The sequence below is a fragment of the Anas platyrhynchos genome, chromosome 3, assembly GCF_047663525.1.
Source record: "Anas platyrhynchos isolate ZD024472 breed Pekin duck chromosome 3, IASCAAS_PekinDuck_T2T, whole genome shotgun sequence".
Classification (NCBI taxonomy): domain Eukaryota; kingdom Metazoa; phylum Chordata; class Aves; order Anseriformes; family Anatidae; genus Anas; species Anas platyrhynchos.
The window spans coordinates 27,298,513-27,314,068 of NC_092589.1; the positions used below are offsets into that span (position 1 = coordinate 27,298,513).

A 15,556-nucleotide genomic window follows, 5' to 3' on the forward strand; every position below is an offset into this window, starting at 1 on the left:
CAAAGACTGAATCGCAAAGTACCCTAGTGCTAATGTAATTAGCACAGCACCTAACTTACTGAAACACAAACATCCAGTGCAGCTACGGCTTTGCTCACATGTTGAAACCCTTGGTACTGAAACCAGCATACTCAGGCTGGGGTAGAAGCTGACAGAAGGTCTCCTCCATTCTGGAGGGATCCTTCAGCCACTAGTCAGGTTTTACCTCCTCTAGAAGGCATTTTTCAAGTACAGTTTGGTAAACATGTTCCCAAAAAGCTTGATGGGTTGAGCCACAAAGACAATACGGCAGGAGGAACATCCAACTTTTCAATGCAAATAGGGTGTTTAAAGGTCTAGCTCTAAGTTTACTACGCACCTTGGAAACACGGCTAGAGAACCTAATTTTGAAACCCACTACAGGTGTTTAAGAGAAAAGGGGATAAGAGACTAATCTGAGAACAAAAGAAGGAGAGAGGAAAAAAAGACAGCACAAGGAGAAACATATGAAGGCTGGAGAAAGTCTCTTACAGTGAAACAGAGAGCTTGATCTTTTTAATTTATCAGTAACTTGAAAGGTGACTTGAAGCATAAAAGGACATCCATAGGAAGAGATCTCTGGCAGAATCTACAGTGGCAAAGACAGCAGGATGGCAAAAAAAGAACAGTTGAAATGAGGATTAGAAGTATGCTTTTTTTTTTTTGAACAGGTAAGACACTGGCAGGAAACCAGCAATGTGTCAATGCCAGAATTTAATCTCTTGATCTCTAAATACAGTATGAATTGCTTTTAAGGCTTGCTTCAGTCAAATATAAGCCAGGCTTTACCTTACAACAGGTTACAGGGCTTAGAACAATAATGCCAAAATAATGTTCTGTAGATTAGACAGATCAGTGTTCTTTTCTGGTCTTAAACTATTATCTATGAAACCAAAACTTCCCCAAAGGCCTAAATACTATCTAAACATAAAGCTACATGCAAGGCACACAGATATAAACCTGCTGCATCCCTGGAAAATCTGTTCAGAATTTAAATCTTCCAGCTTACACAGTCTCTAATGTGAACTCAATGGTCATACGAACAAATAAAGTGAGATTATTAAAGCCAAAAAGCAAGGTATGAAATTTAAGACTTTTCCTAAAGAGCTATAAGCATTAATTGGCTGGGCATCTTTTCAGGATTAGTTATTATACTACTATTACGAAGATAGATTTCAACACCTATTTACCTGCATCTACCCAACACAGCATTGAGGAATAAGGATCAAATGTGAGCCCGTTTGGTAATCCCAGATCATCCTTAACAAGAATTCTTCTGTTTGTGCCATCCATGTATGAGGTTTCAATTTTAGGAGCTTCTCTGTTCCAGTCAGTCCAGTACAAGTTTCTTAAGAGAAAGAAAAAGGCAAAAATTAAGACAGTGACTGATCTCAAAGGATTGTTGTAATCAAGGAAAACAGTAAGAACACTGAAATAACACCATCATCCCCATTAGTTAAATCCATAGGAAGGACCACACTGCCCTTGGATATAGAAGCAACCGAAGAATAGTGAAGATATATCGAATGTTATACTTCCATTAAAAACAAAGACAGACAAACACACACACGGCGAAATGTTTTTTCTATATTGTTTACCTAAACAATGTGTGCAATAAAATACGTGCAAGATACCAGGCAAAACCACCTCTACTGAAACAGTTCTGCGGACTGGTCAAACTATACATCCCTACCACTCCTGCTCACCAGCCATCATGTCTGCTCAAGTTAAACAGCAGCAGCATTTGGCACACATCCGTGGAATTCATTCAGAATTACATTCTTCTTGTCAGCACACCAAGCAGTATGCAATGGAAGTGATCATAGCAGACTATGGTCAGGGGAGAACCCCAGAGAAGGCCGTTAAAAAATCGCTAACCACTGATCACTAATAATAAAGTATCAGTGATTTTTTTTCCTTGAATGTGCTTTCTAAATCTGAAAATTTACAGGGTCCCTCAAGGCAAGCACCTTTGCTTTCTTTTTTTTTTTTTTTAACCCCTAAACCCACCCACAAAATCTGCTTTGAGACAGAAGCCAGATCCCAGAGCCCCATGCTGTCAGGGGGTTTCTGCATGGAACAGGTCCCCCCTCAGTCTCATTATGCTTGTGCCTCTCCTCTTCCTTCATGCTATGAAGTGCATTCTTTTTTCCTTACTCTGCTGTCACTTGATGCACATGCACAGATGTTCTCATCCCACAATTACGTGACATATAGGAAATGTTGATTTTAACATGTATTGGACAAATCTCTCAAAGTATCACGGCGTTACCTAGTGGACATTTTAGAAGTTTATTTCAAGCCTACTACACAGGACACAAGTAGGTTGTTCCATTTTTGTTTGTTGTTTTAAGAAACTATAGTCCTATTATTGTCTACAGACCGCCTAATACATAGACACAGAGCATACACTACTGTTAAATACATAAATGCATAAATCTATTCTATAAAACCAAGCTTTGCATGTATATTTAGAAAAGGCATCCATACCCTCTCACAGGATCCACAACAATTGCTCTGGGGTTCACCAGGCCAGTGTCAAAAAGGATGCGACGCTGGCGCCCATCCAGCCTAGCCACTTCTATTCTGTCCAGTTGAGAGTCAGTCCAGAAGATGTTGCGACCCAGATGATCTACAGCTATCCCCTCAGGGCTTCCCAAGTCTGCAAGACAACAGAAAAAAAATCAAGCCTAGACATTATATTTTGTACCAATATACAGCATTGGCCTCATAAGCATTCTCAGCTCCTAACAGAGAAGTTTTCTTTCAGTTTTCTGGCTGTGGTCCAACAAAAGCCACTTCACATCAGTTGGAAGAGGAATATGAATTTTGCCTTATGAAGTTTAAATACACAGAACTTTTATAAACACAGAGCCCTTGGAGATGTGTCTGATGTATAAATAAAAGATCAATCTGTAATCAGAGAAAGACAGCAAACACAGTGCCAATAAACACAAAGATGACTTATGTTACTACTGGACATGGATTTTTAAGAACATTGCCCTGAACTGCAACTGATCTTCGGTGGCTGGGGCACTGCAGTGCCTCATTGGTGCAGGGATGGCAAAATAGCATAACAGCTAGGCAACAGCTTCCCCAGCTCTTCATTTCTTTTAACATTTTACAACCTAGAACTCTACACCTTTCACAGCAGATTCCTGCTTTCTCAAATACCTTCCTTCCCACCTCCAGCAAGGTCCCCTTCACTCTCCAAGCGTTGGTGCTTCCTTTCCCATCCTTGCACCTTTGGGCTTTGGCTTTCCCATTACATAAGAACAAGTAAAGCAGTTTGACTTGCATTAAAACAGAGAGAGGGAATTCCCTGCTTGATAGCTTTCCCCCCAAACCTCCCCTGGCCCATGTTTCCCTTCTTGTGAGCACTTCCTTTATAAAAGCCATGGATTTCAGGCAGGGTTACAGCACAGATAACCTGAATTGTTAAGACTCACTTATGCTTCATGTCTTACATTACACTGGGCTAGAATACAACTTACTCTACCCTCCTCAGCAAGTCAGGATCTGGAATAGATTTTATAACTTTTAATATTCCCCCTTCTTTGATACTGGCATATGTAGCACTCCTCTGAGAACTGGATTTCATACAAAGTTTAGCCAAAACAATACACAGAGATAACCAAGCTCAAAGGACTAGAGATAATGATATTAGCTAACTGATGGAATTCAGATCCAGTTCTTTTTTTTTTTTTTTTTTTTTACACAGCAACCCTTTTTGGAACATGTTTCAGAACTGTATGTGCACAGATTTTCTTGGACAGTGAGTTGTTCCAAAAGCAACAGGAAATAACAGATAATGACCTACTGCTTTAGCATTAGTAATTTCTAACCCACTTGAAGGATGGAGATGGAGAATAAATACATGGCACTTGGAGGTTTAATTCAGCCACTGTTGAAAAGCCGCTTTATACTCTTCAAGGTTCACTGAAAAGGAGTAGGCAGGTTGTGCAGGATGTAGTGAAGCCAAAGACAGGTACAAATCAACTTTAGTCTAATTTCAGTTCCAAAAGAAATAAAGAATTGCACGTGATCACTCCCCAGAATAGGCAGTGGTCCTTCATACCAGCCATCTGTCAAATTTTTTTCAAATGCAGATCCACACATCATTTGAATGTACAGGAATGAGGGTATGTGGCAAGTTAGCCTTCTATTAATGCTCAGGTTTATTTGCTGATAGCCATTAAATAAACAGATCCCAACACAAACTGCCTTTCTGGAAAAAAGGCATTTGGTCCAGAACACCAGACAGAGATGCAACTTTTCTGTGAATTAAGTTACACAGCAGACTAAACAGCCTCTCCTCTCTCACCAGGGTGGATTAAACTTAGTCTGAACACATCATTTTGGATGTATGTTCATTGCTGAAGAGCTGGAAAAGATTAATTAAGATATAGTCTTTCAAGAGGCACAAACATGTTCCTGCACTATTGTCACAGGCGTTATGCAGTCACAGGCTCTACCCCTGGGAAACAGACAGACACATACAGCTGATAAAATTTAGGCAATTACTACAAAGAGGGAAGCTCTACTTCCTGACCTGCCTACACAGCTGCAGAGCTCAGAAAGCCTCCAAAGGCTATACAGCTGCAGGAATAGATGAGAACTGGATGGAGTGTCACAATAAAACATGTTTCTGCAAAGCAACTCCACTTGGATTGCAAGAACTTAAAAAAATAAAAAAAATAAAAGTGCATTCCACAAAAATACACATGAACAGAAGAACGCAGCAAGCAGCTGTAGCTCTCCTGAGGAAAAAGACAAATATCAAAACAAAACAAAAAAATAGTTTATGACAAGACTCTCATGAGTTTTCTGAGAGAGACGCATTTTTCCCATTTCCTGAAATTTTAAAGTTTCAGTTTTGGATAGCATAGAGATACTGAAATACTGAATATTCAGCCTTATATTGTTCTGATCCAGTTAACATTTCACACAAAGTAAAGAGCAGCAGTGTTCAACATATCTTCAGGAATGCCACACACATCCTATGGGGACAACAGGACAACAGAAATCATGAGATGTCTTTACACACACATTATTTGTAGCAGATTAAAAAAAATGAAGGTTTCACATGGCATCATGCTGTAAGCACTTTGAATTACTTAAAATAATAAGATTGAGTTGAAAATCTTAACAAATGTTGCTAAAATATTGTATACACTGCAAGACTTTCAATGCATGCACACACTCTCTCATTAGATAGGCCAATTTATATCTATACAAAATCTTTAGCAATAGCAATTTCCCTCACTTTTTAAGAGTACAGAATCTGAGGAAATATTTGAACAGTGGAATTTGGAAATCCTTGCCCCACTGAATCTGTATTTATACAAGCACATGCTTGCACTATGGGTTAAAATCTCATTTAGATTGAACGTGTTGGGATGAAAAAGAAGTCCTACAAATACCTCAGACATCAAGTTGTACAGAAATACCATAGTTGCTACTGTGGTTAGGGATGGCTTTAAGCCCTCCTTTACCCCTTCCCAGAGCAATGGGAAGATCCTAGCTGCTCCCCCCTCTCCACTGCCTCTGAGGGCCTGAATGGAGCCCCAGCAAACCGGCTATTCTGAAGCACATACTCAGGTAGAGATACTTAAACAGATAAAGAAAACCAAAGCAAGATTATTGTGAAGCTTTAAAACCGCTTGACCATTTTGTTAAGTCAATTTCCTAAGTTTTAGTGACAACAGGTAAAAAGGATCAAAAGCAAGGGCCACCTCCTCCAGTGACTTGACTTTAGAGGTGTTCTACAATTCTGAGGATACGTGCATGCAAATAGTGCTGCTAGCTATTTTTGTTGTTTTTTGTTTTGTTTGTTTTTGGTGTGTGTGTGTGTGTGGGTGGGTGTGATTCCCCAAACCTGTCCTTTCCCTTAATCCTTTTCTTTTAAGAAAAGTTTTTGTATTGTAGATGGTCAGACTTACATTTCTAATGAAAACAAACACAAACTGCATTGAGCAGAGACCTGGGGGAAAAATACCATAACAGGACATAAGCTGTAAAAGCACCAACCCCACATTACTCTCTAGCCCAATTCTTGAAGCCTTGAGCAACTCCAAGGGTGAGAACTGAATGAGACTAGTTTTACTCATTCTTACTTCAAAACTTAACTGGAAGACAAGAAAACTCGCAGCTGAAACAGTTTCTAGCCACCTTTCAGCTGTTCAATCTCCAAGCCCAGGAACAGAGAGCAGGGGTTCTCCTCTTCAGCCTCCCTGCCCACCCATTACTCCCCAGCACAACAGACAGGTGACGGGCAGAGTGAAGGAGAGAAAATGCCTATACAAATTCAAATCTCAGACAGTCAAAATATTACCTACCTTGCTTACTAGAACGAAATCAGAGTGATGCCCACAGATAGAATTCAATGTGAACATACCAAATTATTATGAAATCTTTCTGCAACTCTTTAGTAGGCTTTAGTTTTGATTGCATTCATTCAACAGAAAGCTGACAATCCATCATCCTCCATTTCAAATCACAAATGCATTAAACAACAGGGATTGGCCCCAGCACATGCCCTAGGTTTTAATGATAACTCAATTCCATTGTAAGCACCAGCCATTTACTGCTACCCTTGTTACTGTCTTTTGCTCGGTCAACAAGAAGCTGTCAGTCCAGCAGAAAACCATCCCTCCATTCTCTGAACAAGCCCATTGGTAGGTCCTTTGCAAAGAACCTCACAAAGCATTTTGAAAATCCAGCTACATTATACTTACTGAATCACCTTTATTTGCACAACCACTGACTGTTGAAAAGCTTTCATAGTTTTATATAAGGCATGACTACCCTACGTTAAAACCAGCAAAACCCTAAATCAACTGTTAACATCATGTTTATTTATGCTTTTTCCTTCATGTATTTACATGTTGTAGGCATTGCATCATTGTAAGCATGAAAAATGTCTCTATTTACAGCAGAGCTTAGTCTACCCATATGTTCCAGCCTGCTCTTCTGCACTTTTGGGCTTAAACTTAGTTTATATAAGGAGATCAGACTTCTCACTTATCTCAATAGTGAAACAGCAATGAAGTGCTACTGCACAGGAAATGGATTTTTATTTTTATTTTTATTTTTTTACATTAGCCAGGCTTTCTGGTTATTGTTTATCAAAATAGCACTCATTTGTGATGCTACAGCGCAGGCAACAACTGCGAATTATAGATTATTAAACTCATGTCTCTAATACCATTACTAGGAAGTAGCAAGACAAAGAAATTAGTCCTGTTACCTGTTTTGATGATGGTTGTTGGCTCCCCACCATGCAGGCTAGCTCTGCTGATCGAAGGGCCACTGATGTCTGTCCAATAAACCATCTTGTCCATGCAATCATAAGCAACTCCAATAATAACTTTGTCCTGTTGGCCAACATGAAAATTAGGCTTATGCTAAACAAAACAAACAACGACAACAAAAGTATTTGCCAGCAGGTCAAAGTCTCAAGCCTAAAAAAAATAATTCTTGGAAAGAGGTGAGAGATGAGGAAGACAGGCAAAAAAAAAAAAGAAGTATGGGTAGTCATCATAGTGTAGCTTAGAATAATACTTTTAGTTTCAAGTTCCTTCTAACTAGCAGGAACTAACCTTCTAACTAACATTCACTGTTCTCTTATTCCAAAGAAGCACTGTAGATATTAATACTGACATGTTGGTCTTACTTCAGTAATTTCTTTAAATGGATATGCAGAAGAAAACTCATGATATCTTACTTTGTTATTCCTCATATGCTTTTTTCCCCTCTCATCCTTTCCCTTCAAGGACAGAACAATGACTTTATCAAATCTGACTGCTGTTCTGTATATTCATTAATCCATGCACAATGGCTCCATTTTACCATTTACTTACAAAGCATTAATTGGTATAAAGTTATAGCAAAGTGAGTTCTTAAAATAAAAAATAGTTGAATGAAAAACTCTATAAATCAATCATTCTGTTGGAATAAATATGCTCAGGGACAAGGAAGCAATTTTCTGGGCAGGAAAAGGTAGGGCTGAAGTTTGAGTTCAGAGTGGAAACTCTTTTCTCCAAACAAATGAATGGCATTTTCTGGATAAAACACTAATTTTTTATGGATTTCTGAGTTGATTTCTTTTTTATTAAAGAAGACTTAAGACTCTCATTCATTGGATGGAAAACGAAAAGGATCAGCAACTTCTTACAAAGATGGTCCAAAAACATGCATTAGAACAGAGATGGACATATTTTTGAGCCTACATTATTACTGTAGGGTACTAAATAGTCTAAATGTCTCCACACTGTCACTTCCCAAATACTGAGATAGCATAAAACAAAGACAATACCGCATGCAGAAATCGAGCGTTTAATTGAAGTTTTAATGAATAGTTGCATCTTGTCTTTTGGAAGCTCTTTCCTGATGATGGTTCTAATTACACCATTTAAGCCAGACCAAGTAACAAGACTAGCTGACAAGGATTCAGAATTGTTTCTCTATATCAGCTTAACAACCCACAGTATTTTCTTTAAAGCATTGCTGCAACAGTGCTGTGGACAAATGACAAAAGCTTGATTTTGCCGTTACATCACAGCAGAATTTGTGGTACTGTGTACTTAACTGAATCAGGGTAATTTAGTCAGTATCTCATCTATCAGGCCAGCATGCTACCTGGTGTATCATTTATAAATACACTAATACTAGAATGAAAATAGAAATCCCAGGCTTCAGGCAAAATAAATTAATGTGATGAAATTGGAAGCGGAAAGAGTTTGTGCATGTCACAGGTGATGGAAAAGATACATTCTCAACATCAGGGATTCATTTTCAAGGAAAAATGATTCTCAAGATAGTAGTAAGTGTGGGAAAAGGATTTACCACCCACTGGGGCTGCACATGGAAAAGGAAACAAGAAAAAAAATTATATATCTGTAGCCAAGAATGCTGAGAACATGAATAGATTAAGACTTATGACAAAATTTTGAGGGAGTAAGAGGAAAACTCCATATACTGCTTTTGTAGATCTGCATTTTTATACCACAGCCAGAAATGAATAGAAAGCCAATGAAAGTGTAAGGGTAGGAGTGTTTATATCATGAACTGTTGGAAACACATAAGATCACAAATATTACATTTTTATCTTATGATCTATTCTTTAAAGGCAAATATTTTTTTCTATAGCTCATTTTTTCTGAGTAGTCAGGTCATGGATTTTCAGTGGCAAAGTGCGACGATACTGAAATTCTAATGAAGAATAAAAACTGAATTTGGAACTTCAATTATCAAATGACATAAAAGAAACAATCCCTTTGATCTTTGCTGCAGCTCTTCCAAGACACATGGAATTTTATAGTAGGTTACTTACTGGAATATGCAAGAGTGCTTTTGCACCATTTTTCTTCATGTTGTTTCCCTCTAGTGGAACATGCTCAATTTTCCCACTTTGGGCGAAGAGCAAGTGTGTTCCTGGAGGCAGAGGTATCGTGTCTGGTCGAACAGAGGGCCCAATAGCAATAGGAGGAGCAGCTGTGCTCAGACCTTGTTGATAGAGAAAGAAGCAGATGGGAAAAAATGAGGTTGTACAGCATAACAAGGCCTCTTGTTATTTTCAGATACAATTACAGCCAGGCTTCTTAGAAGGAAACAGTCCTATAAGTAGACACTAATAACTATAATCAGATGCAGAGAGCTTCTCATTTTTTTCCTTTGGCTGACAGAGAAGGAGCAATTGACATAAAAGGTCATTTCATGTTCAACTCTGTAATTGCTTGTTCCATCAAACGTTCAAAATCTTATTTTGCAGTTGAAGTGAGGAAGATGTAAGAAAGAACATCTTTCATTTCCTGAAACAACAGCCAGTTACCACACAGCAAGAGCTGCCACAGCTCCCTGAGGGTAGAAACTATAGAGGCCTCTCACAGTTTCAAGGCACAAAAAGAAGTCAGAAAACCATCTTCTTAATCAGAGGCTCACCACAGTTGTCCAGATGCCCTGGCTGAAGGAAAAGCATATGCTGGAGTTGTCAAAGGGCTGGGACAACAGAAGTCTGCAATGCTCCAAGTCAGTGCTATATCTCAGGGGCCCCGTATTTGGAGACTGTACACTTCAGCAGAGAGAGACACAAAAGACAAGTGCTTCAGCCACTTACATGGCGGTTGAACTCCTGGGCCACTCCTGGTGCCATCAATCTCATTTCCATCCCTGTCCACACACCAGCAATATCCAGTGCTGGAATGGCACTGAGTGGGCAGGTAATTGCCATGCTCGTCACACTGAGGAACAAACTGAGCCACTCTCATCTCTCTTTGGAAGTAGGCGCCTCCGCTTGCAAGAGCTACTTCTTGCTCATGCTGACATCTGGTCTTTTCTACTCCTGTGGAGAGAAAACAGACTGGTGAATATTTCTGTTTTAACTAATAACTCTGCTCCACTAACAGTTACTATGCATTGATGGCTTAAAACACGAGCATTCTCACCACTGGAGGAACATTATTACAAACTTGAAAGGTGTATACCTTCAGTGCACCTTCAGAAAGTCTGTCCTATGTAAATTTAACACATTTGCCTTAACTTCACATCATTTCAAATATCTTTCACTGTGTAATTTAAAACAGAACAAGGAGCTCCCCTGCAGCTTCCTACATTGAAAGGTCACAGACAATGTTCTCCAGCTTCAGTTTTTTTCCTAGCAGCGCATTAGCAAGAACATTCTGTCCGACTTGGGACCCCCCAAAGTCTACTTGTTTGGCAAATACCCGTGGGCCTTAAAATGTGAGCAGTTAGCCAGACCATACAGTGGGTAAAGTTTTTTTTTTGGTAATGCTAAAAGTTGAGTTTCCCTTCAGAGGCACCAAAGAAAATTAGGACACAAGGCAGATGCTGAGTTCTCTATGGAGCCTAGGAAGCAACTCAACTCTTTGCTCTGATGCATAATAGGTTTTTAAAGCTGAGGCATCACGTTTGAGCCCTCATTTGATATTTTAGACCTAAGTGAGGAACTGCAGGAACAGTTTGCCCAGTGCCTGGTAAAGCACAGAAGTGAGGCTATACTGAAAACAGGAATACTACCATGCATACAGATAAACGTGATATGCAGTGGCCACACCAAATGCTTATGTATTGCTACAGAGGTTACAGAAGACTACTAACTTTCCAATTTATCAGGAGATAAAGGGATTCATTTCTTTTGTTTTCAAGTTTACTAAGCAGTCTGTACTGAAAAATACATCTCTTTGGTATTATCTGTTGTGCAATAGGGAATGTCATCTAGATCAACATATCCTTTCAGATATGAAAGAGCATAGTGAAATTAAGAGAATGCCATAAAAATAACATTTTTCCTTCTCTGCACAATGAAATCTGGGTCACTTTTACCTTACACTTGAGACTCATAAAGGAGTCCTGCACAATGGGAAAGACTTGTAATTCTGGGGAGTATCTTCCTGCTGTCAGTGATTTCTACAGACAGCTAGAAATACTTACTTACCACAGTCTGTCTGATGGAGAGGTTGAATATTACACTCTCGTTTTTACATTGCCTGGTGGACAGCCAAGACCTAGCACAGCTGAGCTAGAATCTAATCCCATGAGCCTACAGACTATCATGGTGTAACAGTCACACAAATATCAAAAAATAAAGGGGGGGGAATATTTTTTAAGTTATTATAACCAGTTATGCAAGCAAAAGCTTTGGAGGAGTTTCATGCACCTGGACACAATTAAAGCAATACAAATGTCTGGAGAACAGCTCAGTCCAAGCAAATAAAATATTTGGCCTCAGCTTTAGTGTGGGTGGTGAAGGGCCTTGAATCAACCTACAAAATCAAACACTGAAAGAAAAACTCCATTATCTCAAATGTTGTTTATAGTACTCAAAATACCATGCAGGTAAAAGAAATGTTGATTCCAGTACAATACTTTTGTCGCAACATTATTATTTTTTTTTAAAATCTAATTACATGCACCATTCCTGAGAGAAAGCAGGGGGAATACAGGGTATTGGTAAACTGACCCTCCCTGCTGCTGTTCTGCAACACATTCGTGCCATCCTTTGAGACACTAGGAGCTCCTCCTCAATGGGATACAAAAGCTAATGTAGAAGCTGGTCAGTTTTCCTTCCTGTCCCAGGAACTCCCAGAATTAGAGAAACTCAAACAGATTATTATTAAAAAAAATAAAATAAAAAAAATAGCAGACTAGATTAACTTTATGAAAAGGAGTTAACAAATATAAACTATACAAAGGACCATATGTGCTCCCAGCTTGGACCCAACTGTTACACACAAAATATACTGAAGTTATTGGGAACATGAAATACTAATGCCTGCTCAAATTTCAAAACAATGCTCACATTTCTATCTACAGACTTTATACAGGAATACTGATGGAAGCTTTGAAGCGTGTTCATATTGGAATGATCAAAAACAATCCCACAAACGCCTTGGTTATGCAATTAGCTCCAAAGAAAAGAGATTAGTCAACCAAATTAGTTTCCAAAATCAGAACCCTGTTTCTAGAAGGCAGAGTATATGATTTATTCTTTCTAAAAATCCAGACGTGCCAGCTGGTTGGAATAATCTACTCATAATGCTTACTCAGTCATACATTTCATTCAGAGTGCTTAAAAAACAAAATATGGCTTAATTTTGCAAGCTTTAAGTTGTGTTAATTAACTGTCTGAAATGGGGCTAGCTATATTGCAGTCTGAAAGATGAGAGTCACAGAGTAAATAATGCTTTGTCAATCTAACAACACAAGTTAGACAAAACATACAGCAAGAATTGGCACATATTTTGGTCATACAAGGGGTACTTTGTAAGCCAGCTTTCAGACACAGACAGGGCTAGTAAGTTTCCTTTCCTTCAGTGCACCAGCCTACATGAGAAGGTTCCTTAGAGCTCCTCCTTTAATATCCATACAGTAATATTTCATCTAGTCAAGACTCTTCAGTGATCCAGAACAATTAACACTAGAAGAGTTCTCTGGTCTCTTGACCAGAGAACTAGGTCAAGATTAGGATAGGTCAAGGTAGGAGGAAGATTTCCTTTAACTTCACCAAGAACTAAGATCAAATAATGCTTAACTGCTGTAAACTGTGACATTACATCTACTACCACACCTGTTTGTAGCAGCTGGAAAATGAAGCATGCTTATTTCAAGGTTCTGTGACCTCCTCACTAGGTCAACTGAGCTCAGTAAAATCAACAAGTGGGTTCACAGTCAAATGGAAAGTTACTCTTCTTGGGAGACACTGCGTCGTACATCATCCTCTAAAGATAGAGGCTTGTCTTGGAAAATGACAACCCATGAAAGCTGACAGTAGATAAGCAACTCAGCGTGAACACTGAGCTAAGTCCTGTTGGGGTTGTGAGGGGATAAGAATTCAGCATATACACAGGGAACACCATGCAGGTATAGAGAAGCAAAGTTATTACTCTATGTGGGATTAATAAAATGATTCAAGGAATAGTGGGTCCAACTCTGGTACCCAGAATTTGAAAGGATAGTGAAAAATTGAAGCAGTGCACAGAAAGGAGCTCTGAGGAGAGAAGCTGTAGTGCAGAACAGAGAAGAAAGGCTGCTGGAGAAGTGATGCTCCATGGACCACAAAAAGTCACACTAGGTACATGAAAGGGTGCACATCCTGAATTCAAGCTAAATGAATACCCTTTCTCAGAAAAATAAAACTACAATTAAATGTTTTCAGCATTTTTTTTCTAGTTGTTTTTATCAACTGCCACTAGCAACACATAATTTAAAAGTCACTGAATATCATGGAACTAGAAAAAATGAACTGGAAATAGCACAGATACTGAAAGTTGACCATATGAAAAACATGCAACTACACTTTCCCAACATAAGCCAAAAAAAGGCATATGCAAACATTCAAAGTCTCTTTTGGTTATAAAGGAAAGATCTCGTAGCAGCACTGCAGAAGATAACTTACGGATTTTTTCAAAAAAAAAAAAAATGGAGGCTGAGAAAATAGGATGAGAAACAGGGACAATATGGGTCTTCTTCCCTTCCACTCTGTAGGGGGGGTTGGCAGGGAGTCCGGTATGCTATATTAAATTCAATTAGCATTCAGAAATTTTTCAAGATCTGATATAACTACTCATACAGGTTTTCACTCACAAGCTAAAGGCAGAAAAGTGATTTAAAACTGTGACCAGTATCCAACCAAAGAGTACTTGTTTATTTCTCATGCGGATCACTTTATTCCCCACGTATCACAAAGAGTTATGCTGGCACTATTAACTGCTGTTCTCAGACATTGCCAGAAAAGGAAGAGGAAAAACAAAACAACACACTTCCCTTTGTCCATTCACTTTGCATTGCAATCCTTCGCTTCCAGTGCTGCCCTGTAAGTGCATTTCTCGTGTGAAACAGATGGTGTGCAGAGGACCACTGAATGTCTCTTAATGGTCAGACCCCCAGTCCAATAATCTAGACTTGTGTCTGTTTAGTAAACAGTGTCTGGGGTCTGCAGGGGTAAAAACACTCAGACATCTGGTTTTTGAAATGGAAAAATGAAGCGTGAGGAAATAATGAAGTGCAGACATTCTTAATAGCTGTGAGCAGCGGGGCATTCCAGCATTGTTAACTCTTTCATTAACCTGCTGGTTTACTCCTACCACATCCACTCACATACAACTCAAATCCATTTTACTTATTAAGCCTGCTTGCTACAAGAGGTGCTGTTCCCAGTGGTAAGGTTCCACATAATAATAAAGACACCATAAAAGCAAACAATTGTACACATTGTTCAGAAAAGGACAGGAAAAAGAGCCGTATTTGGATGAATGAAACTTTCCATGCTGTTAATCACCAGGAAAGACTTCAGTGACTTGACTGAGGCTAATAAGATCAAAACCTTAGTGGGTAAAAAGGGAAGGAAAGCTCTCTAATAACATCTGAATACAATGGATTCTCTTCCGCAATCTCCATCCTGAAGCAACTTACTTTACAAATTGGGTACTAAAGTAAACTAAGCTGCTTTTTGCTAGGCTTCAGAAAGTATTTTGGTTCTAACTGCTGGCAGTGATTAGCATTTGGATATACCAATTTTAAAAGCACTAAAGCTTTAGCAATAAATGACATCCCAAGGGCAGCTATTGTTCTATTAACTTTCAAAGAAGGGAGGAGTAGCTAACTTTGTTACCACCACTGCCATTGCTACAGGCCAGCAAGGCAACGCAGATGCTCTGTCCCTTAGTCAAGGTTCAGCAAAAATAAGACTTATCTATAAAATTGGGGGGAGGGTGTTTTTTTGTTTTGTTTTGCCTTTTTTTTGTTTTGGTTGGTTGTGTTGTTTTCTGTTTGTCTGTTGTTGGTTTTTTTGTTTGTTTGTTTTTTTACTCCTGCTCAGAGAATTTCATGAACAGAACCAATTGATGCAAGTGTTTCTAAAGCACGTCTTCTACTGGTAGTACAAAACCACATTAAAAAATAAAAATATTAACCAATTAACAAAACCTGGCCAATCCCCACCCACTAGAACAGTAGACTCAACTAAACTCTCCAAAACATTTTTTTTGTTACCATTAAATCCAGGACTTTGAGACATCCC

At 38.9% G+C, this 15,556-nt stretch overlaps 1 protein-coding gene across 2 annotated transcripts in view; it reads right to left on the minus strand.

Annotated features, from left to right (window-relative positions):
• Window positions 1-15,556, minus strand: part of NID1 (nidogen 1) — a 43,033-nt gene that overhangs the window by 4,964 nt on the left and 22,513 nt on the right. For both annotated transcript variants that reach the window (XM_027453766.3, XM_027453765.3), the window contains 5 exons: window positions 10,136-10,360; window positions 9,353-9,525; window positions 7,268-7,394; window positions 2,509-2,680; window positions 1,209-1,366 (listed from right to left, as the gene is read on the minus strand). In XM_027453766.3, coding sequence (XP_027309567.2) covers window positions 1,209-1,366; window positions 2,509-2,680; window positions 7,268-7,394; window positions 9,353-9,525; window positions 10,136-10,360 — 855 coding nt within the window. The remainder of the gene's footprint in view (window positions 1-1,208; window positions 1,367-2,508; window positions 2,681-7,267; window positions 7,395-9,352; window positions 9,526-10,135; window positions 10,361-15,556) is intronic.